At 37.6% G+C, this 26,365-nt stretch overlaps 1 protein-coding gene and 1 long non-coding RNA gene across 2 annotated transcripts; both read left to right on the forward strand.

The window, feature by feature from the left end:
• Positions 1 to 5,871: 5,871 nt before the first annotated feature.
• On the forward strand, positions 5,872 to 9,400 carry LOC110904546 (fasciclin-like arabinogalactan protein 16). The gene is made up of 4 exons (XM_022150392.2): positions 5,872 to 6,748; positions 7,311 to 7,783; positions 8,816 to 8,923; positions 9,038 to 9,400. The coding sequence occupies exons 1-3, from the start codon at positions 5,946 to 5,948 to the stop codon at positions 8,893 to 8,895; spliced, it is 1,356 nt and encodes a 451-aa protein (XP_022006084.1). The 5' UTR covers positions 5,872 to 5,945; the 3' UTR covers positions 8,896 to 8,923; positions 9,038 to 9,400.
• Positions 9,401 to 19,831: 10,431 nt separating this feature from the next.
• On the forward strand, positions 19,832 to 23,086 carry LOC110907668. The gene is made up of 3 exons (XR_004879708.1): positions 19,832 to 20,099; positions 20,885 to 20,957; positions 22,665 to 23,086. It is a non-coding gene; the product is annotated as an uncharacterized LOC110907668 (long non-coding RNA).
• The last annotated feature ends 3,279 nt before the right edge of the window (positions 23,087 to 26,365 follow it).

Consider the following 26,365-nt stretch of genomic DNA (forward strand, 5'->3'; position numbering starts at 1 on the left):
ACAGTCGTTGAAATGGATCCACAGGCGGATCAATAAAATACGATAAAATAATAGTTCAACAGATAAATGTCGTCCGAGTTTGCGAGACTATTGTGGACGCTCTCTAGGAAACAGCCAGCCTATTTCCGTATAGTACCTGCACTTAATCTTTTGGGAAAAATACGTCAGTTTACACTGGTAAATACAAATCGACCGACTCATTTTGAAAATGATTTAAAATATTTAAATGCACAAGGCATAAATATTTTTTTTATTAACTTGGGATAATTATATAATATAAACTTGTGAACGATTTACATGCACTTATATCTCTGGTGGCCCGGGATCTACTGTCCGGGCTAGAGATTTAATTGACACACCACATCAAAGAGTTATACACGACGGGTGTACGCCTACACCCCGTGCTCTGGTCGTGGCCATCTCGTAAGATAATGCCAAGGATATCCGGGACATGGTCAACAACCCCCCAAAGCCTTTAAGTAAGACAAAACTGTTTAAACGAAATCACACAAGCTATTCAAGACTGAACACCCATAGGGAGCAGGACTTGTGCGCCCGATCAAGCGGTATTTTAAATACCGTACCCCAAGCCCGTATAGGGAAAATAAGTCAAAATGTATTTACCTGAGCAAGTATAAGTCACAAACGATAAGTGGTGGTAGCTTTTACCGGGCTTCCTAATCTGGAACAAAGGTTTATAATTTACCTATTAGATTCCTAACGGCCTTTTATTTAAGCTTAAGCTTTGACCGGTTAGTTTTAGGAGTGATACGGTTTACGCACGATTAAGCGAAAGACCGGATAGAATGTGATTTAGACCCGACAAGTTCGAATACTTGTATAATATGGGTATACTAAATACATTCTGGATTTTGAAGCAAAAACGATATCGTTTGACCCGTTTCGGTCAATTTACGCAAACTAGTTACGTAAACCGAACCGAACGCGAAAAGGGCGATACGGGTAGCCAAAAGATTCAAATGCAAGTTCCCTGAATTAATATGCTTAGAATATGATATTATATCAGTAAGTTATGTTCTATATTGCCCGGGATAATTTTAAACTCAATTTATGCCTTAGAAGGGCATTTTGGTCATTTAAAAGATAATAAAGGGATAAAATTAGAAATCTGAGTTCAGGGTCTGGTTCATACAGTAAATATACTTAATATAACATATTATATCAGTAGGGTATGACCCATATGTCAAATATATCATTTAGAACCAAACTATGCACCGTAGGGGCAATTTAGTAATTTCACAAGGGCTAAAAATGCCAAAACTGGAAACCTGAGTTCAAAATATCATACTTACTGTTATTATATGAAAATATGTGATTTACATCAGTAGGTATAAGTTTTATAGGTTTAAAACAAGTATAACGCTTTACTATGCGTTAGAACGCTAAAAATACGGTTTAAGGGCGTTTTCGGGTTTTCACAGTAAATCCGAGATTTTTATATTTCCAGAAGTCTTATAATAATTTATTCATCATATAAAATCAGTAGAAAAAGGTTTCGGGTCAAAAGGATGTGTAAAACTCATTTTATGGCTAAAACGGTCAAAACCGACATAAGCCGAAATGGCTAGGTGATCGAGGATCCGTTCAGCCAAAAATTAATTAAAAATCATCAAAATTCCCAGAATATTATATATAATCAGTTGGTAAAAAGTTTTGTACCAAAACGTGGCCAGAAACGGGTTCTACGCAAAAAGGACCGTTTATGTAAATTTATAATATAGTTTTACGCTAATGGCCATAACTCACAATCTGGACCACTAACTGATCCGAAACTTTCGGTGCAAGTTTATATAATAAAAATAAAGATTTCTATCCTTTCACTTTTCCAAAAATCCCGTTTTAAATCAAAAAGGGCAAAATAGTCAACCTTATGCATAAACCGGAAACAAGCATTCGAATAGGCTAAGCATAGACTCAATCAACGAAAATTCCAGAAAGTTTAACTAAAATAAAAGTAGTCAAAAATACTTTCCAATACAGATCTTGAACATGCATGTACGAATCCGAATCGATAGTCTACGAAATAATCGTTTTACAAGACTTTCGGTTCCGATTCGTGTCTACACTATAGATTGTCGAGTTGATGATGATTAAAACACATTCTTATATGTGTTACAAGTTATTTTCAATGATCAATCAGGTTGTATGTCATCTATATCATAAATCATGTCATTTTTCGCAAAAATCACTTCTGTTGACTTTTTAGAAATAGGTTTGACTCGACATTAAGCATGCATGTAGTGGGAATCAGTTAGTACCCTTTAGAGGGTTTGTTTCCCACATAAATACCAATCTATAACAAGTTTCAATTCGAGAAATTACTGAAAGAAATTCGTTTAATCAGAAAGTCAAAGGTTATGAACACCCAGTTTGACTTTTACTAATAATCAAAGCAAAAACGGATTATAGAACGAATTGAATGCTTACAATGGTCCTAAAGATGTTTAGTGGACACTAGAAGTCGGCCTTGATGATCAGTTTTCCTCCAGAGAAGCTTGCTTGAAGTTCTTGATAGAGAGCACTTTGGTTACAATGAAGAATGATCAAGAATTGATCAATAATCTGATTTAAATCAGAATTTTCGAGGCTCCTGTAGTTGTAGGCATGCATGACATGCTATTGGTGCAAAAGGAGGTGCAATTGAGCTGTTTACCACCCAAATTCGGACCCAAATAGACCCAAAACCGAATTCTGGTCGCTGGCAGTCCCACGCGGCCCGCTTGGGCTTTCCCAGGCGGGTCGCCTGACCCTTGTTTCAGCCAAACAACTTTCCAATGTTGACAGCTTTGACCCCTGAACTTGTACGTGATGTTTCGGCTACTTTTCTCGACCCGTAAACCCCCAAACTTGGTTTTTAAGAACCTTAGGACTTTTACCAACATGGTAATGCCCTCGGATAACTTTGCGCTCAACCGAAAAGTCCTGAATTCGACGTTGACGCTTTTAGTCCCTTAAGTACGGTTTTGGCCATAACTTTCTCATACGTTGACGAAACTTCATGAAATTTTTACCACATATTCTAGTGAGTATATTTTAGCTATACAAAGCTTCGGGTCTGCCAAAAGTTCACTCAGAGGTATAAATTAAACATGTTGACACTTTTGGCCCCTATAGTTTACAATACTTCACTTTTTGGGCAATTTCCGCGTCGTATGATCCATGAACCAACCGTTAAAGGTTATAAACATTATGTGGGGTTATCATAGAGTCTATTTATCCATTGTTGACACTTTGGACCCTTACGTTCCATAGTTTTCATTGTTTGTCACTTTTAGTCCCTCTAAAGTATGTTTTCACATAACGGAACCTTATGACACGTGTCAAGACATTATTGGACGGAATTTTTCGAGGTGTTACACCCCCCCCCCCCCACACACACCCCCACCCACCCACCCCTACACACACAATAGTGCCTTAACAAAAATAGCAATAATAATAAAGTAACTCATAGTGCCTTAATCATGTATACATATACAATGTACATGACGTCCAACTGACTTATATAAAATAGCATAATAATAATAAAGTGACGAATCAATTAATAAAATAACATATAATAATCCCATTATAGTTGCATTATATTATCACACACCTAAGGGGAGGACGTGGTTATCACTTCAAAAATTCCATCACTCATAACATCCAATCAAGTTACGTCATGTCATCAACCATTTTTCCATCACTCACAACTTTTTTTTAGTGGCAATGGTCATCACTCACAACACTCAACAATAAACCTTCACACCCCCTCACATCCATTTATCACTGAATAAGCTATAACGCGTGAAATATATCACGGAATCTCCCCTTCACACGTTGAAATTGTAGGTGGCGGTGGTTTGTTCATTTCCTTCACGCGTTGTAAAGTGCCATCACAGAGAAAAGTTGCTCCAACCCCAGTCCCCTAACAAATTAGCATGTTTATAATGTACCTATACTATTTCCATCATTGTTTGGTTTGAGAAAGACCACTACATATTCTTGACACTTTTTTCAACATCGCCAAACACATGACTCATTTAAAACAAGAGATAAAACAGATTCGCTTTGTAGTTTTCCGATTCAAGTTATTTAGAGACCAAAGCCTGGTATTTTTCAATTTAGAGACCAAAACAGAATATGATGTTAAATACTTTTGTTGCTTTAATAAATAATTGCAAGTAAAATATATATTATAGTTTGACTTGGTAATCTCTATTTCTATTAGAAAAAATACAGGGTTTTTATTTTCATTAGGAAAGTGGGTTGTATGTCACTTGGTAAAAATTTTAAAAGTTTTGTGTCCGGATTTGGATAAAAACAACTTTTAACTATTACTTTAAAAAAATGGCATCTATCAAAAATTGTAATCACTGTACTTATCATATTTTCGGTTCACATCAAGTCATCAACTATAATGTTTTGACTTTGGTTTTTAACAATTTTCTACGAGTACATGTACTCTTTGAAAACGTCTCTCATGTTTTCTGATATTTATATTTCCTTATTCCTTTTGTTATAATATATATATAGGCCGGTGAACGTACCAGAGTGCCATAAGGTGCGAAGCGTACATGAGTAAATTACGTATGTTATAAAACTCAAACCCTAATCACGCATGACAAAAAACACATAATCACGCATGAAAAAAAAATACATAATCACGCATAACATCAACTAATCACGCCTGCCATCACATAATCACACATGAACAAATACAATCACGCAATGTTAAAGAATGACATGCGACGCAATATCCTACTCTCGTACGAACATTAGCATTATGTTGAATACATACTGTCTTATGAACTTTTAGCGGTAAATCATAAACCACAATTTTTTATTTATTTTCTTCTACCCTAGTTTATTGTTTTAGAAGCTCTATAAGGTAATTCACAAACCACAACTTTTAGATTATATTCGCTAATACAACCGACACATATATTAACCCGTGTAGGTCCACATAAATATTCATGTGCTGACTGGATTGCCATTTCATGCACTCAACCACACATTTGTTTGCTTTTGATTTAACAAATATAATTCGAGGCTTATATATGGAATATTGTATTTGTCTGTCTTTGATGCATTAAATTTTTCATTATTGTAATAATACAAAATTATTTGAAGCAAATGTGTGATCCGAATTTGTTTGAGTTTCAATTTCGTGTTAAACAAATCAATCAAATCAACTACTAGAACTCTATCATTGCCCTTTTGTACTGATATTTCTATTGACATAAAGTAGAATCGAAAGGCCGAAGGATATGGCATTTTTTGGACTAGCAAGGATAGATAGATAGATATTGCTCGATACTACATTTTTTGACTAGCAAGGATAAATATTGCTCTCTTTGCATTGTCCAAACACAGGTGTACAACATGACATGTAAAGTTCATAAAACAATTTACGAAAAGTTTGTTACATTGTAATATGTCTTGTGTTTGTCGTCATGGTTTTTGAAATACACTTGTATGATAATGTGTCTCATGTTTGTCGTCATGGTTTTTGATATTCAGTAGTATCAACTGCGATCAAATATTTTTATATATAATTATTTTATCATAAACATTTTATTAAAACCAATGTTAAACAAAAAGAAAATAAAGAATATTCATATTGTCATATGTTTAATCTCAAGTACTTGGAATGAAATACTCATAATTGAGATAAAATTTAATATACCCAATAAACAAAGTATTTATTTTTCCTCTCAAAATCTCTTGAAGATATAAAAGTGATTAAAATATTGACAACGTGATTGATCAAGTAATTATTAAAATCTTTAAGTTGGCTTGCCGTTTTCACTTGATCAAAACCCACCGACGACATTTTTAACAACAAACAGGTAAACTCACTCTCCAACCAAATATAAAAAACCACACACTTGAAGAACCAAACCAAACCAAACCTCGACCCGCCATAACCGCCGACACTTCCCGTTATGGCATCACCACAAAACACCCTCACCCTCTTCCTCCTCCTCCCCCTTCTAACCACCATCACCGTCGCTACATTACCCGTAAAACCCACCACCCAACTCAATTCCAACTCCATCTTAATCGCACTACTCGATTCCCGTTACACCGAAGTATCAGAGCTAGTAGAAAAGGCACTATTATTACAAACACTAGAACAAGCAGTCACCATTCACAACATTACCATTTTTGCACCAACAAATGAAGCTCTTGAACATGACCTTGACCCAACGTTTAAACAGTTTCTTCTAGAACCTCGGAATCTCCGATCACTCCAGTCACTGTTGCTCCACCACATCGTACCAACCCGAGTTGGTGTCTCACTCTGGCCCAACGAAAACACAATTCACAATACGTTATCAGATGATCGGTTACATCTTTCCGGTTCAGAAACCGTTAAGTTTGTTAACTCTGCTGAGGTTGTCGTTGCGAACGATGTGGTTCGCAACGACGGGATTATTCATGGGATTGGGAGGATTTTGATTCCGAAATCCGTACAACAGGAGTTTAATAAACGTAGGAGTTTACGTGTTATTTCTGCGGTTAAACCTCAGGGAGCACCGGAGGTGGATCCCAGGACGAACCGGTTGAGGAGACCGGCTCCGCCAGTTCGTGTTGGTTCGGCCCCGGTTCTCCCGATTTACTCGGCCATGGCGCCTGGTCCGTCGTTGGCTCCGGCCCCGGCGCCTGGACCTGGAGGGCCTCACCACCATTTTGATGGTGAGAGTCAGGTCAAGGACTTCATTCACACTTTGCTACAATACGGAGGGTAATTGAACTAACCATAGTTAACTTAGATTTTTTTTTTTTTGTTTGGATTTATAATAATCACGTCATTTTTTTCTGAGCGGCAAATTTCTTTTAATCAATGTTGTCTGTGGACTTAAACAATAGATAATTAAAGAGGTTGTCATTACCAATAGATCACCACCTTTTTTTTAACGTAAAGTTAATAGTTGAGAGAATTGGATAATGAGTTATTAGATAAATAGAGAAAATAAGCTTTTAATTATTTAAAGTGTACTATATATGAATTGGAATTAAGAAATTATGCTTAATTAGTAAACCGTTATTTTTTTTTAATTTAGTAAAAGATGTATATTTTTTCTTAATATAAACAATGGACAATAGGGTCATTTTCTTAGGTTAATTTTTTTAGTACAATTAATGGGATTAATTGTAAACAAATATTAAGGTTGTTCGAAATTTCGTTATTATACATTCTACAATCTACATAAAAGTTCACACGAAAAAACAAAAAAAAAAAAAGAATGGCGTGGATGTCATATCAATTCAATTATGCATCATGTCTTATTCAATTTGGCTTTTAGGTACAATGAGATGGCGGACATTTTAGTTAACTTGACGAATTTAGCTACCGAGATGGGGAAATTGGTTTCGGAAGGTTACGTGTTGACGGTGCTTGCACCGAACGACGAAGCCATGGCAAAATTAACGACCGATCAATTGGCTGAGCCCGGTGCACCAGAGAAGATTATGTACTACCATATTGTACCGGAGTACCAAACCGAAGAGAGCATGTACAATGCGGTTAGAAGATTCGGTAAGATTCAGTATGACACGCTTCACATGCCGCATAAGGTCGTGGCTCAGGAAGCCGATGGGTCAGTAAAGTTTGGCGATGGTGAAGATACAGCGTATTTATTCGATCCGGATATATACATCGATGGAAGAATATCGGTTCAGGGGATTGACGGAGTTTTATTCCCGTCTTCGGTGGACAAAAATTCAAAGGCCACAGAGAATGAAAAAACGGTTGATTCAGTGCCCAAACTTCGTAGAGGTACGTCCGTCACCTTCTTGCATTAAATATTTTACTAATGCGTTTGTTGTCCGATCCGATTTTAAAAACATTATGACATTGTGAATAACGTAATCATACCAATTAGTTATTTATTTAACAACTTTCAATGGTTTGATGCAGAGTAAAAAACATATGCATTTTAAAAAAATATATAAATATAAATATGATATATATAGGATTAGATTGATTTGTGAACAACCCTCTTGATAGTGAACTGTGTGAACTATTCCTATTCAAGAGGCATGCAAGAGCGTGGTTAAATTGGGTTGTCGGTAAGTCAAATAAAAAAAGTCAAGTCAACCAAAGTCTCAAAATATCCCAGCGAAATTAATAAAGGGCAAAACCGTAAAAGAACTTTCATGTGCTTTAGCAGTTGTACAGTACAAGAGTTAAATGCAGATGAAAATATTAGTCTTAAAAGAGGCTAGTTAAAGGGTCCATATCATTGAATCTTTAAACTGTCGGTAGCATAACATTTTGGCCCATCTTGTACCCTACGTTGATTTATTAATACATATATATACATCGTGCGTCTACTTGCACTTTAGATGCTGAAGCAGCCAAGCAGGTGCAAAATCATAATATTATAATTATAATTTTGATTCTGTTGACATTACCCATTCTGTGCTGTTCAATCTCACCAAATATATGATAATTATTTTGTCATTACTTCTTCTTTGTTTTTTATGCTTATAAATTAGTTTGATAATTAATAATTGCACGATTCTAAAGTGTGATTAAATCAAACATGTGGTTAGATAGATTGCCGATTTCATTATCATTGTTTATTATATAGTTAGAATGGTGACAAGTCGCTATTATTATTGAACAAATACAAGATATGAAGTTGCTTTCAGGGAATTATATATCATTTAAGGCTGTACTCATTTATTTATTTCAGTGGGAAAATGGTTGTTACATAAGTACTATATATATTATGTTTTTTACACATTTTACAACTAGTTGTCATTAATCAATTCTTTTATTAACAAGTAATGTTATCAATTGCAGGTAAGTTGCGCGAGGTAGCATGCGGAGTGCTAGCGAGCATCGGGCAAGATGCAACGTTCACCGCATGCCATCATATTTGATCATCCAAAACTTCATATGAAACAAAAGGTTCATCTCTCTCTCTCTCTAATCAACTTGATTATACATACTATATATATATATTATATATAGTAGAGAAGTTGTATGTGATTGTTTTATATGTTCCTTTGTATTTTATTGCAGGGGATTGTGTAAAGACGTAAATACCCTGCACTAAGTAAATATTGGCAAAATAAGGAGAAGAGGTTTGAAAAAGATTGGATTTTGGGGTGTTGTTTTGGTATGTAAATGTAGTTGGAAGAAAGGGTAAAAATGTAATTTAAGTGGGGTACTAAATCAGATTTTTTTGAGAGGTACATTGGTGGCAGAAGAGATGGTGAGTTATTGTGTGTGTACTGTGTAGGTTGGTCAAGGAACAGCCTAGCACTTGTAAGTTGCAACTTGCAAAAGAATCACCACCCACAAGTTTTATTTTAAGTGGTAACATAGTAATTTGTTCAATTTAAATTTGGAATAATAGATTTTAATAATCTCAATTATTGTTCATTACCCGACAACGATTCTAACTTTAAAAATTCCAATTGACGGTCTCATCTTTTCACATATTGGTCTTCAATGAACCTTGACTAACAGTACGCTAATGCCGTTAGTCTCTGGTCACCAGAAAAATGTTGGTTATTTATTTGCTTAGGTTTTAATTGTTTATGTTGTTTACTTTAAAAATATAAAATATGTTGGGTTAGATATGAAAATTTCAATTGATTTGGTTTACTTTAACTGTAGACTTATTTTACTAGTTGATCAATTTTAGAGGGGACAGATTCCAGGTATCTATATTCTATAGATACAAAAGCGGAACATGCTACATACTTCACGAGTCTTAATTTTTATTTTGTTTTCAATGACCGAAGAATATGTTGTTATTTTATATTAGCTAATTACATATTTTGATAGGTATACTTTTCAAATGATGCTTGTACGTTTCTATATTGTGCTTATTCTACTCTCTTTTCAAGCTTGCTATAGACATAAAAATCAAATTTAATTTGTTACCTTTTGGGCTAGCAAACTTGAATACTTGAATAACATGACTGTTGGGTTTTTAAACCCTAAAATAATATGACCGTTGGGTTCATGTATACCAACTTTAGAAGCTGATAGACGAGATGTTTTTTAACTTTAGATTGGCCCCTTATGTTGAGAATGAGAGACCCTACCTTTTTAAGTCTAATGATAGAAAAGAGTAGAGGAGGGTTCTTACTTTTCAGACAAGAGAAAAAGAGAGAGGCCTAAAAATGTGAAAATACAACTTTTTTGCAGACTTTTCTGCACTGCACAGTAACAAGAAGAGTAGAAGAGGGTTTTTCCTTTTCAGAGAGGAGTATAGAGTACCCGAACCAATACCAATATCAAAGTACCGATACAGAAAATCATAAAAAGTGGGTATGGAATTGATATCGAAAATCGCCAAGTATGGTACAGTAAGGTACCGGTTTCGGTTTTGGTACCAGACACCATTTGCTTATCCGTGGTACAATGTGTACATTAGTTTGCAATTTTAATTTTGCTCTTAAGTGGAGAACGAGATTTAAAACAATAAAAATAATAGTAAGGTTACTTTTTATTTTTTTTAACATTTAGCTTATTTAAGGTTTTTAAATTTAATTTAATGTATAATAGTTTATAAAATTATTATTTTGTTTATAAGTATTATATAAACTCATTGATTTGTTTCTTTCAGGTTTATTAGTTGTAAATATTTTGTTGTATAGATAGCATTATAGGTTATTTGGTTGTATATAAACATAAAAAGTTCTAGAACTAAACTATAAGAGTTTTATTATCTTATTTTTTGGCGTTTAAAGATTAATAACGTAGAAAATGCTATCTAAAGTTATTTATAGGAGTTTGGGTGAAGTAAGATTTTCGTCCTTTATGTTTGTATCGAATTGCAATGGATAGCCTTTAACTTCAATAATTACAGTTACAATACTTTACTTATAAAACCCGTTACACTCTACGTCCTCTGGCCTTAACCTGGTTAGTTTAAAATGTTAAGTTTTGTTATGTGCACTTCATGTGAGGGTAATACTGTCTTTTCACCCCTGATTCTTCCCTCTTATAAACCTAGCCATCTATAACCACCACAACTGCCTATGACTACCACCAAATCCAATCTTTCCTTTTCTCTCAACTCTCTCTCTCTCTCTAACTTCAACCCCTCAACGACAACCATCTTCATCCGACAAATTGACCCCTGACCATTCCTAGCAGCTACCTCAAATGCCCTCTAGCACACTAACAACCTCATCCCCAAGACTCATCCAGATAACTTGTTTATCACCCATACTTTGACCCCAAACAACTTGCTAGAAACGTTAAAAACCTTAATCACCATCCTACAATACACCTGTTTCTCTTCAGTTGCAACTTTCCCACCCGAATTCTTTGAGCACAACCCCACCATAGCCGCCCTAACAAGTTTCCTCAGTTTACTTGGCCACCACTGTTGTAGAGAGTTGTGGAGAGTTCTGGCAACAAAGATTGATTGAGGTATGCTTTTTTTTTGAACCGAGAAAGAGAGATAAAGAGTTCAAACAACGCAACAGTATGCATTGCTTGAACCGATTTGTGGTCACTGGAATAGATCGATTGAGGTTTTGAAGAACCACAAAAAGCACTTCAATGTATTTTATATATAAACCCTATAATGGAGTAGTACGTACTAAAAGAGATGCCAAGGCGAACATTACTTGCATGTGAAAAACTCATATGGCACTGGTTGGGATAAGAATGGAAAATAAGTGATGACATTCAATGTACTGAATTGCATAATGGTTCCAAAATATGAGCCACCATAAGAGCAACAAGACGAAGGGAATAATCCCATAGAACCCAAAGAAGAACAACTAGACGAAGGGGATGATCCCATAGAACCCGAAGAAGAAAAAAGAGAAAAAAAGTAACTATAGTATATGTGGCACTTCCTCTAAAAACAATATACAGGGAGTGCAAAATTGAGGATCCTTTGAGCCTACAAACAACATTATTAAATAAAGTAAAGGAAGCCAAAACGGATGGCGTGATGATAAATTTGTGTTGGGAATTTTTCAAGGGTCTGAATCAAGAAATATCATTGGGATGGATACACCAAGCTATTTGAAGTATTGAAAAAGGAAAACCTAAAGATTCAGGTCGTGGTATGTTTCCACATTGTTATTAAGGATGATTTGACCATATGACTACCGTCATGGATAATTGAAGCTAGTAAAAAAATTAAGACATATATCTCAAAGATAGTTACAAGAAATTCACTACTGAATGTCTTTCCTGAGGTATTGACAATGAGGACGTGTTAGAGGGCAAATCAACTTTGATAGTTTATGTTGCCCTAATACATAGCTTTCATAAAACTTTCAAAAAAATTATACAAGATGATGTAATCAAGATTGTTGAACTCGGTTTAGGCCCACAAGGAGAGCTGCGGTATCCTTCAGGTTGTATAGAGCGTGGTTGGAAATATTCCGTTTCAGATAACTTATGCACCTCACCATCGAAATTGCGTACACCTATAATTCTTCTCCAGGTTCAGATGAATTTTTTCGTAGTAAGGAAAAGTTTGAAAGTCTTGAATCGCGTTACTTTTTGTATCGGTTTGCCAAACAATTGCAAAACATGGCAATGGAGTGCTTTCTTTGGCAATAGGTATTTTTAGAAAAAGAAAATGGCCATTAACGTGAAGCTAACATACATCAATTGGTGGTACAATCATGAGAGGCAAAGCCATGTTGCTCAGATAGTAACAGACTTCTTTATTACATGCAACCATGATGGTTACGAACTGGTTCTGAAGATGTTGAAGACTAACAATGCTGGCCTAAACTTCGCAATGAAGCGACCTTCCACAGCTGACAAATGTGATTCGGATCCTAATACTTTAGTGGATGATTATCTTGTATTAGTGTATCCAAAATCAATGAATATTTCTTTGTTTTAAATCCATCCTTCATCTATCATTATTGTTCATTATTGGTTGTTTATGGCTTGAATTCACCCGTCTCTATTTTATTTACCAAATCGACACTGAAACCGGATCTACGCGGACTATCATTAGAATTTTCTCTGAGGATTCTTTCTACCAATGTGAGCTTTGATTACTTTGATCCAACAATCTATCCATGTTTGCATGTATTAACTTTGTCAAACAACAACATTCTTTTCCAACTCTCTTTTACTTGAGTGATTCAAAAGACATGGGAGGAGGATTCCGAACTCGGTATATTCTACAGACTTGAGGACACATGTGCTTTGGTCTGGTGTCTTTGCTCAATTGATGACCGGGCATCATTGCAGCAAATAGTCGAGGTAACCTATTTACAATCATAAACTCAACTCTGAATTTTCTTTAGACAATTTTAATGTATAGACAAAACCATATTCATTTGTAGTGAGCAGTCAAGTGAAGTGAAATCAAATAAGTATCTCAAGCGGTTTGAGACATAATTGATATGATATGGAAGACTTCAAAAATGAATGTACACAAATAAAAATACTTTTGAACCTTTTTTTTTCACTATAATTTTTTTTTTAATTTTCAAAACCTTCCGACCTTTGAGATATAGAAGAGACCAGATACAAGAGCATACCAACATGAAAGGCCTAAGCACACTTCAACTTTCTTTAGGATAACTACGTCTCAAGAACGATTGTTGGTATGTTTCTCTGTTTCAATCCATACATCCTACTTACAACTCCCACACAAAGAAGATTTATCATGTTTTGTGCATTATGAATGATGTTTGCAGACCCACACTCGCTTGGTATGAGTCTTTCTGCGTTCGAAGTGGACCTCGGAAATTAATCGTGTCAACTCTTACGTGTAGTCGGTGAAAGAAAACGATGGTTGAAGGCGAAGGAAGTGGCGGCTCGAATCCTGAGAAATTGGTACCAAATTCAAGATCACTTCAATGCTTGATGTTGAATCCGATTAATTACACTATTTGGGCGATGCGTATTCGTGCAATTTTTAGTGTTCATGGCGCGTGGGAGGCAATTGAAACTAGAACTGAAACAGATGTAAAGAAAAATAACATCGTGATTGTTTTATTTTTTAAGTATATACCTGAAGAACATATCTTACAAGTTAGTAATCTGAAGGTAGCGAAAGAGATGCGGGAAGCACGGAAAGCCCGTCATCTGGGAACTGATCGGGTACGTGAAGCATGACTTCAAACACTTATGTAAGAATTTGAGGCGTTGAAGATGAAGGATTTAAGCACAATTGATGAGTATTCAAGCAAATTATCATGAATGTCTTCATAAGTGGCATCCCTCGGTTATGTAATCGAGGAACAAAGTGAAGACACCCGATAGATACGCTGATGTGAAGACACCCGATAGACACGTCTGGACCAGCCATTACTTTGCATCGGTAATTAAAGTTACCATCTTTTCTAATCCTGTTTTTTGTTGAATTTAGAGTAAATTGCCATTTTAGTCCCCGAGGTTTGGTCCAAATTGTCATTTTAGTCCAAATAGTTTTTTTTCTCCTCTGCGTCCTTGGCTTTTCCATTTTCTTGTCATTTTGATCACATTGCCTAACTCAGTCTAAAAATCTGGTTATAACCATGGGTATTTTAACAGTTGTGTTGTGACAACTCGCATTTTGCACGACCATTTCTATGTAGTGGTTCTACTATGTTTTGTGTTTTGATGTGACTTATGTATACGTTATCTGAATAGCTAGTATGCTTGACTTCACAAGAATGGTTACGAGTTATGTAATGTATGAATGTTTTAAGTATGTTTGTAGAAATGATAAATCGGGTCGCACACAACCTCCGGGTCGCATACCTTTTCTACGACCCAAACCTGTCAATGTGTTCCGGTCCAAACAAAGCCCGAAGGCTGGGCCCAATCCACAATGTATCGAATACACCCATATGACTTGTGTGTAACTCTCCATAATCACAAAACTTAACACCAAACCCTGATCCCTCTCACCCTTCTTGGAAGTCGACGGCAGGCCCCCACTCCCTCTCGAAGTTCTCATCGTTTTACATTGAATCTGGTTAGTGTTTCCTCCATAGTTTGATTGTTAAAAAGCAATAGAACATGTTTGCGATTGATCATGTTGTTATTTGATGTTGCTTATTAATTGATACTAGTATATGTGATCGACGTGTGATCTAGAGTTTTAACATTAAACTGATTTGGAGTGTAGTTCCCTACTATATAGTTGGGTCGCATGAATGATGACTAATAGTTAGGCTGCATAATAACAAGTTTCTGTTGATTTGCTTATGTAGAAAGTTAATAATGTATGATAACAAGAATCGGTTTGTGATTAGGATTGTTGATGATAAAGGTTTACCGATAAAACTATGTTCTTTGATCCGATGGGAATGATGATTATGTGATAATTGTTGTTGATGGTTAGAAAGATAAATAGGATTTCGTATGTACGTGGTATGTCTGCTAAAGGATTACCGTTTGATCTGATTGAAACTTGCTAAACTTGATAACTGTTGTTACGAGAATGATGGACAATTAAAAAGGAAATCAGTTACATCTTTCATGGTCTCAACTGAGGTTGTGAGTCGAGACCTCATGGTTCTGACTCGAGACCAAACATCACCAAACGAGAGAACCCGAGACCAGCTTGGTTGCGGGTCTGGTTTCGACTCGAGACCTTATAGTCTCGACAATTGAATCGTCACTCGAGATCGATGGTTGCGACTCTATACCTCAGAGGTTGTGAGTCGAGACCTCATGGTCTCGATTGATTGTCACATTTGAAACCAAACTTGGGCCACGATGTATAGTGGGCCGCACACTTGAAACAGACCGTGCATTTTGGGCTTTGTGTTTATTTTATTAGGCTGTACATTGTGAACTGATGTGCTATGTGTTTAAGTGATGGTAAACTGTATGCGGTGTTGAACTGTTATGTTATACGTGTTGCATGACAACAATGTGTGTATTTCTTGAGTACGAAACTGATTGTCATTGGTAACCACATTAGGACTTAGTTGACCAACTTGGAACACATAACTTAACTAACCGAGCAAATCCAAGGTGAGTTCACTACTCTCTTTACAAGCATGTGTCCAGTGGGGACAAACAAATAAACGAACAAACATTTCATCCATGTAGGGGATACTTTACAAACCCATATCCTTGTAGGGGATATGAGGCAGATTTCAGTTAATGTTGATGTTGGATAATACACTCACTTTCTATCACTTAAGTCCCATCTTACTATCGAACTAGTTGCTTTTAGGACAACGAGGTTATTAGTTGATAGCGCTATTAGGTTTGGCACCCTCACGACGTACCTGGATAGGACGGGCGTGAACTAATGACCTTAACCACATGACCAATGTTTGATAGTGTCACGACCACAACCCGTTTTGCCCGGTTTGGAAGCCACGGGACAGAAACCCGTGGTATTGGTGTTTATATTGGCAGCGGAAATTTTTAACAGGATCGTTTAACTTGAAAACACCGAATTATTTTATTATTAATATCGGGACAAACCCCGTATTTTACAATAAAGGAATTTCACTGGGAAATCCCCTGGTTACAGAAAACATGTTTATTTATTTACTGAGCCACTTCATTCAAGCTGGAGTGCTACGTGGCACTTTTCCTTTTCCTCACAGTAAATCACCTATGTTTTAAAAAGATTTGATCAGCGGAAAATACTGACGAGTGCATTCAATTTGTACAAAACGACACGTTGTTATAATTTACAGTATTAAGAGCGATTACAATTGCTTCTATCTTATAATTAGCTGACCCGGTTGTCATTCGACCGAATCTGTGACTGTGGTCATATCACTATTGGGTCCGTTCACCCAAAAGTGACGTATCACTATTTAGGTCCGTTCACCTAAAAGTGACGCTAGATAAGTAATGTATACAAAACCCCACTATACAAAACCCCACTAACTGTCAGTAATTCAATATAACAAATACTTAATCACTGTAAATATAACTTGAAAACATTTAGGGTTTTGCAAAGCAACTTTGATAAAAACAGAATGACTCACCTTGCAAATTTAAACGATCATAGGTTGCCTACTGGTTATGCTGGTAAACCTAGTAAAATATATAATGCAAACGAAACTAGGTTAGTAACTTAATTCAATATTTATGATAATTCACGAGATCGAAACCCTCACGATGAATGACAAAGTATAGCCCAATGCAAGCAGCACTTAAACATTCATCGGATCGGTTTTAATCGATCGGACATTGTATCGTAGCAGTGATCGAGTTATTACCCTGTTATCGTAGCAGAAATTCGAGACTGTGAAGGTGTTTTTGAAAGAAACCGAACAACTATCAACGTAACAGTCGAATGTTTACGTCAAAACACAAAATCTGACCAAGTCCCAGGCCCCTGGCTTTATAGCCAAATTTTGACTCGGCCGCGTGTCGCGCCCGGCTCCGCCTAACCTTACGCGTGTCGCGGGGCTGACCCGTTAGGCCTAAGGTAGCCTTGTGTCTCACATAGGCTGGATGAGTTGGCAGTTCTCTAAAATACCTGTTTTGTAACCGTTTTTGTGAGATAAATCCAATTAGGGGATCCCCCCTTGAGTTTAAGGGGGCCTTATTGCTAGTTTCTTCTGCTTTTAACTTTTCGGGTCGCACCGTACTACTTGGGGGTTTTAATTAGGGTTTCTTAATGTGCCTTTTTAGAACGGGAAATAAAAAATTTTGCGAGGGTTGTTACAGATAGAGCATTTGGGAAGGGCAAACAACAGTCGTCTTGAGGTATCGAGTTATTATCAACATGACTTAAAACTAACACTTGGTAACAAACGTTTAACAAAACTATGAACTCGCCAGCGTTATGCTGATACACTTTTCCTGCATGCTTGCAGGTCATTAGGAACACCGACATGGGACTTGCTGTCTAGGAAGCTGGAGTGGTCGTGGGTCGTGGCAACTGAATGGACACTTGAAGTTGGAATGTTTTACTAAACACTTTACGTTAAACTTAACGAACGGTATTTAATGCTTCCGCTGAACATAACGGATGTTTGAAATATACTATTTTCTTTTAATGGAAACTTCTATTTATATTTATAGTTCAATGTGATTAGTGGCTGGATCCTGGTACGTCACACACCTCGCGAGGGTTCCCGCTGGTGGTATTTTAGGGGTGTGACAGTTTGGTATCAGAGCCACTGGTTATAGTGAACTGGGTTTTAAAAACGTTTTCATAAAACCAAACTATAACCGAACAGTACTGAAAACGACCATGATACTCAGCTCCAGATTGCAAGGTTCGTCTTTTGTTTAATTTATGCATTACCTACCTAGTGTACACACACTCACGACATTGCATAAGACTACATACTTGACACTATGATATGACTACATGCGCTGCTTTTTTATGTTATGATGCTTGATAGTGTGATACTACCCTTAGACTTTCGTGATTCCAAGTTCTGTGATATCCTTCGTTTGTTACTCGAATATGGGGAACCTTTTAGCACGAGTTAGGAGGAACTGAGATGAACATGCAAACTACATTATCATTATGCGTGCACACATAATAATAATGTGGGGTGCATGTGAGTCCCAGTGAGGCCTAACAAGTGTAAAAAGGGGTTCTGTTCCATTACCTGACATAATGGTAGAGTCCATAGTTTACAAAAGTCATAGTGATGAATGGCTTATACTTGATCGCTATCCTTATCTTTTCCATTCTTCTTATATAGAATCATGAGCGGACGTGGCGAACGTAACGGTGGACGCGGAGGTGGCCGCGGCGGTGGTCGTGGCAACACTGTTATGACTCAGGCAGAGTTGACGGATCTAATTAGCACGCGTATGGCTGAGGCTTTGGCAGCTCAGCAAGCTGGTACAATACATGCCAGACAAAGCATAATCATTAGTTAATTTACTCGATTCTCATTCGTGCGTCGTATTTCCTTTGTGTTTTAGGTCAACATGCGAACCAAAACCAGAACAATCCACCTGCATGTACGTTCAAATCATTCATGGATTGCAAGCCGCAGACTTTTAGCGGAGCCAAAGGTCCTGTGGGACTACTCCGTTGGTTCGAGAAAGTTGAATCCGTCTTTGCTATGTGCAGCTGTCCAGCTAGGGACAGGGTGAAGTTTGCTTCTGGTACCTTGGAGGATGGTGCCTTAACTTGGTGGAATGCCCATGTAACGCCCTGCTTCTTTATACTTCCATTTATAGCAAGTCTTGTTCGTATTTCTATTTTTGGAAGTCTTGTGTTCTTGTAATCGTTTCTTTTTCGTTATATCATTGTGTAATCGTGACTTTGATCGTAATAAAATTCGTTATTTCATACAAATTATACTTATACGTATCGATTCATTATACATTTTATACATGCTTATACGTTTTGCAATACTTGGGTTATACGTTACCAATGTCAAATGCATACGCGCAACCAATGCTCGATATACTAGTACTCATAACTTATACATGTTTGTAAACTATTAAATACGTGATTAAATCCTGGTAATAATAATATAATAATAATAATAATAATAATAAAATAGTAATATAATAATAATAATAATAATAATAATAATAATAATAATAATAATAATAATATACTAAAAAAATATATATATGTTAACATCTAACATTAACGAAAAGTTGATGTAATAATGAAACAGGTTTTACTTGTTAAAAAAAAAAAGAAAAGAAAAAGAAAGAAGCTGCTAAGCAGCGAACATAACTTCAACAACATTTAACTCTTTTGTTTTTTTTTTATATATTGTCTAAACCTTCCCCATATAATGTTTTGATAGGATAGTTACATAATTAATATAATAAAACATGATAAGTATCTAAACCTATTATGTCATAAAAAAAGGAAAATTAATGGCTGAACATGACACCCGATCGCAACCTTGGAGGCTGTTATAGTTGTCTTTTTTTTATGTATTAAACACCCAACTAATCATATTAATTGTCAACCAACCCAACCCTAATTCATTCCCTATAAATACCAAGCCATCTCCAAGCCATTTTCACTTTTCTAAACACTCCCAACTCTCTCTAATCACTCCCAAGCCATTCTAAATTCGAGCAATATCAGATTTTCGGCCAGATTCAGCAAGCTCCACTAAAGTGAGCATAACTTCTTCATTTCTCATCCGTTTTAGCCCATTCTTTTTCCAGAGCGCTTGGCTTGACCTTGGCTTCGATTCTAGGGGTGTTTCACAGCAAACAAGTCCCTAGAACTCCGGTAAAAAGGCTTCAAAGTCCACTGTTCAAGTTTGTTTTCATTAATCTTTGTTTAAACATGAGTCTAACTCACTCAAACCCACGTCCTTATGCTTATAACCACTTCTATGGTTAGTTAAGCTTAAAAATGGGGCTGAGACATACAAAATCAGAGGTTAATCCTCAAATACTTTCTGTTTTGTTTAGGGTTTTTGACCCACAAGTGGTGTTCAAGCTTCAAGCTTGATAAAGGTGTGATTGTGGACTAACTTGGGTTGTCCAATCTAAAATCCCCACATCCCTTGATGATTTCTCATAGTGTAGATGTTTCTTATTCTTGTATTCATATTAGTTCATGACCCTCCTTGTATGTCATTACATCAAGTGTAGTGGTGAACCATAAGAGGTACCTAAATGGAAGCTTGTTCTTCCTACCTCCTACATGAATTCTATGACACAATAGAGGTACCTAAAATGAAGATTATCTTCTACCTCATGCTTGATTAATGGACTAAATAATACCTATAATACTTATACATATATTTACTATTCGAACTCTTGATGATGGACTTGTGTTCATTCGTCAAAGTAGTAGAATACATCATCCAAGACATAAGACTTGTTACGATTCTAATGAGTATACTACTCATGAAAACATTAACCCTTGAGGTTTCATAGTGTCAAGAACAAGTACTTAATGTTGAAGGATGATTACTTTCGAATACATATGTTCTTGTGTTTTAACTTCCTAAAATCCCTAAATCTTCCGAATGCCCAAACTCACACACCTATATTTCCTTTGTGTAGAAGGACTTGGTGTTCCAAACTCCTAATCAATCAACTCACTCGCGGGATTATCAAGTAGAAGACTTGCAAAACCGTGAGTATACTCGCAACCCCCTTTTTATGTTTACCACTTTTTGGGGTGTAACATGTTTTACTATTAAACTACACTTAAACTTATTCTTTATGCAATGCACAAAACAATCCTTATACATGAATACTATGTTATGATACTTGATGCTTACGTGGACCATACTTATGTGATATGTTTTAGTCATTAGCTCTCACGAGCCTCCCTTCGACATGTATAGCGCTATAGGAGTAACGCACCGCCCCCCTTAAACTTGGGTCATGTTGAATTAAATAAACTTTCTTGCGTAAACAGAGGTTGGCTAGAAATATTGCATGCCATGATAGGTTGATCTCGTATAGACTTAGTTGCCATGTGGATTCGTTTTAAACTTTTAAACTTATACTTATACTTATGCTTAAACTTGTATACTCGCCTTTGCTTTTGCATTGAATTGTATTTTAAACATGTTACAGGTTGATGATGACGATGCTATGAAAAGAAGTAGCGTTGATGCCTAGATACACATATAGACGTTTAGGTTTAATATGTTGTATCAATTTTGATTATGTTGTTACGTATTTCCTTTGAACATGTTGTTATTTGAATTTCCTTGTATGTTTGACAATCTATCTATGAAATGAAATCGGTTTATTAAATATTGTCACAAATAGCGTTATGATGTCTCTAGCAATCTTCACACTTCGTCTCATCCCGATGTTTCCGCCATTGGTTGGGGTGTGACAGATTGGTATCAGCCATAACTATAGGGAATTAGGAAAATTGCCATGCTTTTGCCCTAATCTATAGTTCTAGGAATTTTGCCTCTTATTTGTTGTTTAAAACTTTTGTACTCTACCATGCATGCTTCCTAGCTACACTTCTTGTTATTAAATTTATGCGCCTTTCCTAAGGCTAACACGAATACACTTATGCTATTTTATACTCTTGTAACATCAACGAGACAACTTTACCAAAATAGGTGTGAATCCCACAATTTGGTAAACGACTCTCACTCTACCTTTAATCTATTTTTGCACGAAATTTCACCATTAAGCTAGGAGTGACATCCACAACTTAATGGTAATTTCCATTTCAACTCTAGTGGACCCTTGTCAAAGTGTCAAAATTTTATTTTGGCCGACAAGTACCAACCACATTTAAGGTACGAAATCGTCAAGTTAGGGGTGAAACCCGCATCTTGTCGATTAAGTCCAATTCCTTGATTTTTATTCTCGCCAAAGTCCCGAATGTTCCAATAATTTAGAGATGTGTAGTAACCGGAAGGGTAAGATACCGTTAATCGCTTCTCGACGAGAGTATCTTACTTATAGGCCAAAGCACAATATCTCTAAATCGAAAGGACTTTCGACCCACTTTGGAATTGTCGACGTTTCTCTACCCAAAACAATCCTATGTTTTATTGAGCCTCTCTTTTATGTATCTCAATTTATATGTGATTTTATACTTGAACGTTCACTCATTTCGAAATGTCGTTTTAATCATTTCGCACGTTACCGCAATCACAAACAATAATAATTCTCGTGAACAAACTAAATTTATACCCTCTTTACGCAACTTATGTGTTATACTTGTTGAATGCATGTGGAAACTTATGCTCTATGTGAACTTTACTTGATACATGAACATTTACTTGCTTTTACATACACAAACCTTATTTTCAACTAATGATCAAGTCTCATCCTTTCCTTCTCTTTTTTTTCAATCTTTTAGATGTCGTCTAGCTCCTCCAAGAGACGCAAGTCAAAGAAGGGTTCGACTTCCACCGCCATGTCTCAAAAAGATTGCATGAAATTTATGGCCAAGCAATTTGCTAAAGTCCTACCCGACATCGTTAGCAAGATTCAAACCGATTCACCGCATGGCTCTGTTGACTCAAAGGCAGACAAACCTAAACCGACCTTCCAGTTTAAGCAATTCATGGCTTGTAAACCCTTAGAATTTACTGGCAAGAATGGCGCTACCGCCATGATGAACTGGTTTGATGCCATCGAGCTTACCTTCTTGCAAAGTGGTTGCCCTGACGAACTAAGAACCTTGAATGCAACTGGGGTGTTTCGTGAAAAGGCACTCGAGTGGTGGACGACTGAACGTAACAAAAGAGGAAACAAGGTCGCACATGCTATGCCTTGGGACGATCTCAAACAGCTTATGAAAGACCACTTCTGTCCTCCTCATGAACTCCAAAAATTGGAGAACGAATTTTGGAACCTTACTCAGAAGGGGAGTGACATGGATGGCCTGATTACGCGCTTCAAACAACTCAATGTTCTTTGTCCTGTACAAGTCGAGACCGTTCCCAAAACTGTAGCCAAATTCGTCCGTTGTGTTGCACCTTCCCTGACAAACCACCTTGCCTCTGCTAATCCCCAAACCATTGAAGATGCTTTTCGTATAACCACGGAACTTAACAACAACTGCGTTATCCATGGAACCTATGATAAAGTTTCAACGAAGAATGCACGCCAAGCTACAACTGAAACTACCACTGTTGAGCCCTCACCCTCCCAATCGTCCAAGAAAAACCAAGGCAAGAAGCGGAAGGCTTCGAGCCAAAATTGTGCGGTCATCACTCCGCCAAACCCTCAACCCTTACAAGCTTTAGCCGCCGTTGCACCCGCAAACACCGAACCACCAAAACAAGGTTATGTTGGAACCCATCCCAAATGTACCACCTGTCTGTTTCACCATTCTGCCAATGTACCTTGCCGCAAATGTGCCAACTGTCAGAAGTATGGTGATTTTGCTAACCGTTGTCGAATCTCCTCTCAAAATGCTCCTGTGCGAGCATGCTACAAGTGCGACGACCTCAATCATCTCGCCAATGTTTGTCCCCAACGCTATCAACCGCAACAACAACAGCAACTGCAGCAACCGCAACAACCACCACATCAGCAACAACAAGCTCAGCAACCTGCTAGAGGCCGAGCTTTTGTCATCACCGCCGCTCAGGCTCAAAACGCAAACGACGTCCTTACCGGTACGTTTCTTGTGAACCATATTTACGCTTCTTGTCTATTTGATACTGGCGCCGATAAGAGTTTTGTGTCGCTAGAATTCGAGCAATTGCTTAAGTGTAAACGCTCTAAGTTGCCAAAATCTTTCGCTGTCGAAGTCGCTAATTGTAAATCTGTCACTGTTCACTCCCTTCTTCCCAATTGTTCCTTGATTCTCAATGATCATACGTTTTCGATCAACCTTATACATATGCAAATGGGTAGCTTTGACATCATAGTAGGCATGGACTGGCTTAGGCGAGTTCGTGCTGAAGTTGTTTGTTCTGAAAAGTTTATCCGCCTTCCTCTTCCAAACGGTGATTCTCTACACGTCTATGGTGAGAAACCTTCTCAAGGTCTCAAGCTTATGTCGTGTATCCAAGCGAACAAATGCTTACGCAAGGGTACCTTCGCTTTTCTTGCCCACATTGTGGAAAAGAAAGACAAAAGCCCAAGTATAAGCGATGTCCCTGTCGTACGTGATTTTCCTGATGTATTTCCCGACGGTCTTCCTGGTCCGCCTCCTGCTCGTTCGGTCGACTTTCGAATCTATTTAGTTCCTGGCACTACGCCCGTCGCTAAATCCCCCTATCGTCTAGCACCCTCTGAGATGCAAGAGCTCTCGAGTCAACTTCAAGAGCTTCTTGACAAAGGCTTTATACGCCCTAGTACTTCTCCTTGGGGCGCTCCCGTTTTGTTTGTCAAAAAGAAAGATGGATCATTTCGTATGTGTATTGACTATCGTGAGCTCAACAAGCTTACTGTCAAAAACCGATACCCTCTTCCTCGCATTGATGACCTCTTCGATCAATTGCAAGGCGCGACCTGCTTTTCAAAGATCGACCTTCGTTCTGGGTATCATCAACTTCGAGTACTCGAAGAAGATGTACCTAAAACCGCTTTCCGTACACGTTATGGTCATTACGAGTTCGTGGTCATGCCCTTTGGTTTGACAAACGCACCGGCTGTTTTCATGGACTTAATGAACCGCGTGTGCAAAGCATACTTGGACCGTTTTGTGATCGTCTTCATCGACGATATTCTCATCTATTCCAAGACGCAAGAAGAGCATAAGCAACACTTGCACCTTATCCTTGAACTCCTTCGTGCTGAACGTCTATACGCCAAATTCTCCAAGTGTGAATTTTGGCTAAAAGAGGTTCAATTCCTTGGTCATACTGTCAACGAACTTGGAATTCACGTTGACCCCGCAAAAATCGAAGGTGTGAAAAATTGGATCGCACCTAAATCTCCGTCTGAAATTCGCTCGTTTCTTGGTCTTGCTGGTTACTATCGTCGTTTCATCTCCAACTTTTCAAAAATCGCTGTTCCTTTGACCTCCTTGACTAAAAAAGAGAGACCTTTTGTTCGGGGTCCCGAACAAGAGGAATCTTTTCAAACGCTCAAGGACATGCTTTGCAATGCTCCTATCCTAACGCTTCCTGATGGTAACGATGACTTTGTCGTGTATTGCGACGCTTCAAACCTTGGCCTTGGTTGTGTCCTTATGCAACGTGACAAGGTTATCGCTTACGCATCGAGACAACTCAAAATTCATGAGAAAAACTATACTACCCACGACCTTGAACTTGGTGCAGTCGTTTTTGCATTGAAGATTTGGCGACACTACCTTTATGGTACTAAATGTGTGGTCTTCACCGACCATAAGAGCCTTCAACACATCTTCAACCAAAAGGAACTAAACATGCGTCAACGTCGTTGGGTGGAATTGTTAAACGACTACGATTGCGAAATCAAATACCACCCAGGTAAAGCGAATGTAGTAGCCGACGCTCTTAGTCGTAAAACTCATGTCAAAAGTATTCGTTGTTTCCAGCTCGTCCACGATCTCCAAAATCGCATATGTAACGCTCAGTATACATCCGTTAACGAGGATAACCTCTACAACGAGATGCAATGTGGTGCTGAAAATAGTCTCGTGTCCAAATCTGATGGCATTTTATACTATCACTCCGCCAAACCCTCAACCCTTACAAGCTTTAGCCGCCGTTGCACCCGCAAACACCGAACCACCAAAACAAGGTTATGTTGGAACCCATCCCAAATGTACCACCTGTCTGTTTCACCATCCTGCCAATGTACCTTGCCGCAAATGTGCCAACTGTCAGAAGTATGGTCATTTTGCTAACCGTTGTCGAATCTCCTCTCAAAATGCTCCTGTGCGAGCATGCTACAAGTGCGGCGACCTCAATCATCTCGCCAATGTTTGTCCCCAACGCTATCAACCGCAACAACAGCAGCAACTGCAGCAACCGCAACAACCACCACATCAGCAACAACAAGCTCAGCAACCTGCTAGAGGCCGAGCTTTTGTCATCACCGCCGCTCAGGCTCAAAACGCAAACGACGTCGTTACCGGTACGTTTCTTGTGAACCATATTTACGCTTCTTGTCTAT

This window comes from Helianthus annuus, chromosome 14 (assembly GCF_002127325.2).
Source record: "Helianthus annuus cultivar XRQ/B chromosome 14, HanXRQr2.0-SUNRISE, whole genome shotgun sequence".
NCBI classification, from domain to species: domain Eukaryota; kingdom Viridiplantae; phylum Streptophyta; class Magnoliopsida; order Asterales; family Asteraceae; genus Helianthus; species Helianthus annuus.

Bases quoted from the DNA above. Each gene is read 5' to 3' on its own strand.
- LOC110904546 (XM_022150392.2), top strand. From the start codon at position 5,946: ATGGCATCACCACAAAACACCCTCACCCTCTTCCTCCTCCTCCCCCTT. The intron at 6,749-7,310 runs GTAATTGAACTA...TTTGGCTTTTAG, and splicing joins ACTTTGCTACAATACGGAGG to GTACAATGAGATGGCGGACA. The intron at 7,784-8,815 runs GTACGTCCGTCA...TATCAATTGCAG, and splicing joins AGTGCCCAAACTTCGTAGAG to GTAAGTTGCGCGAGGTAGCA.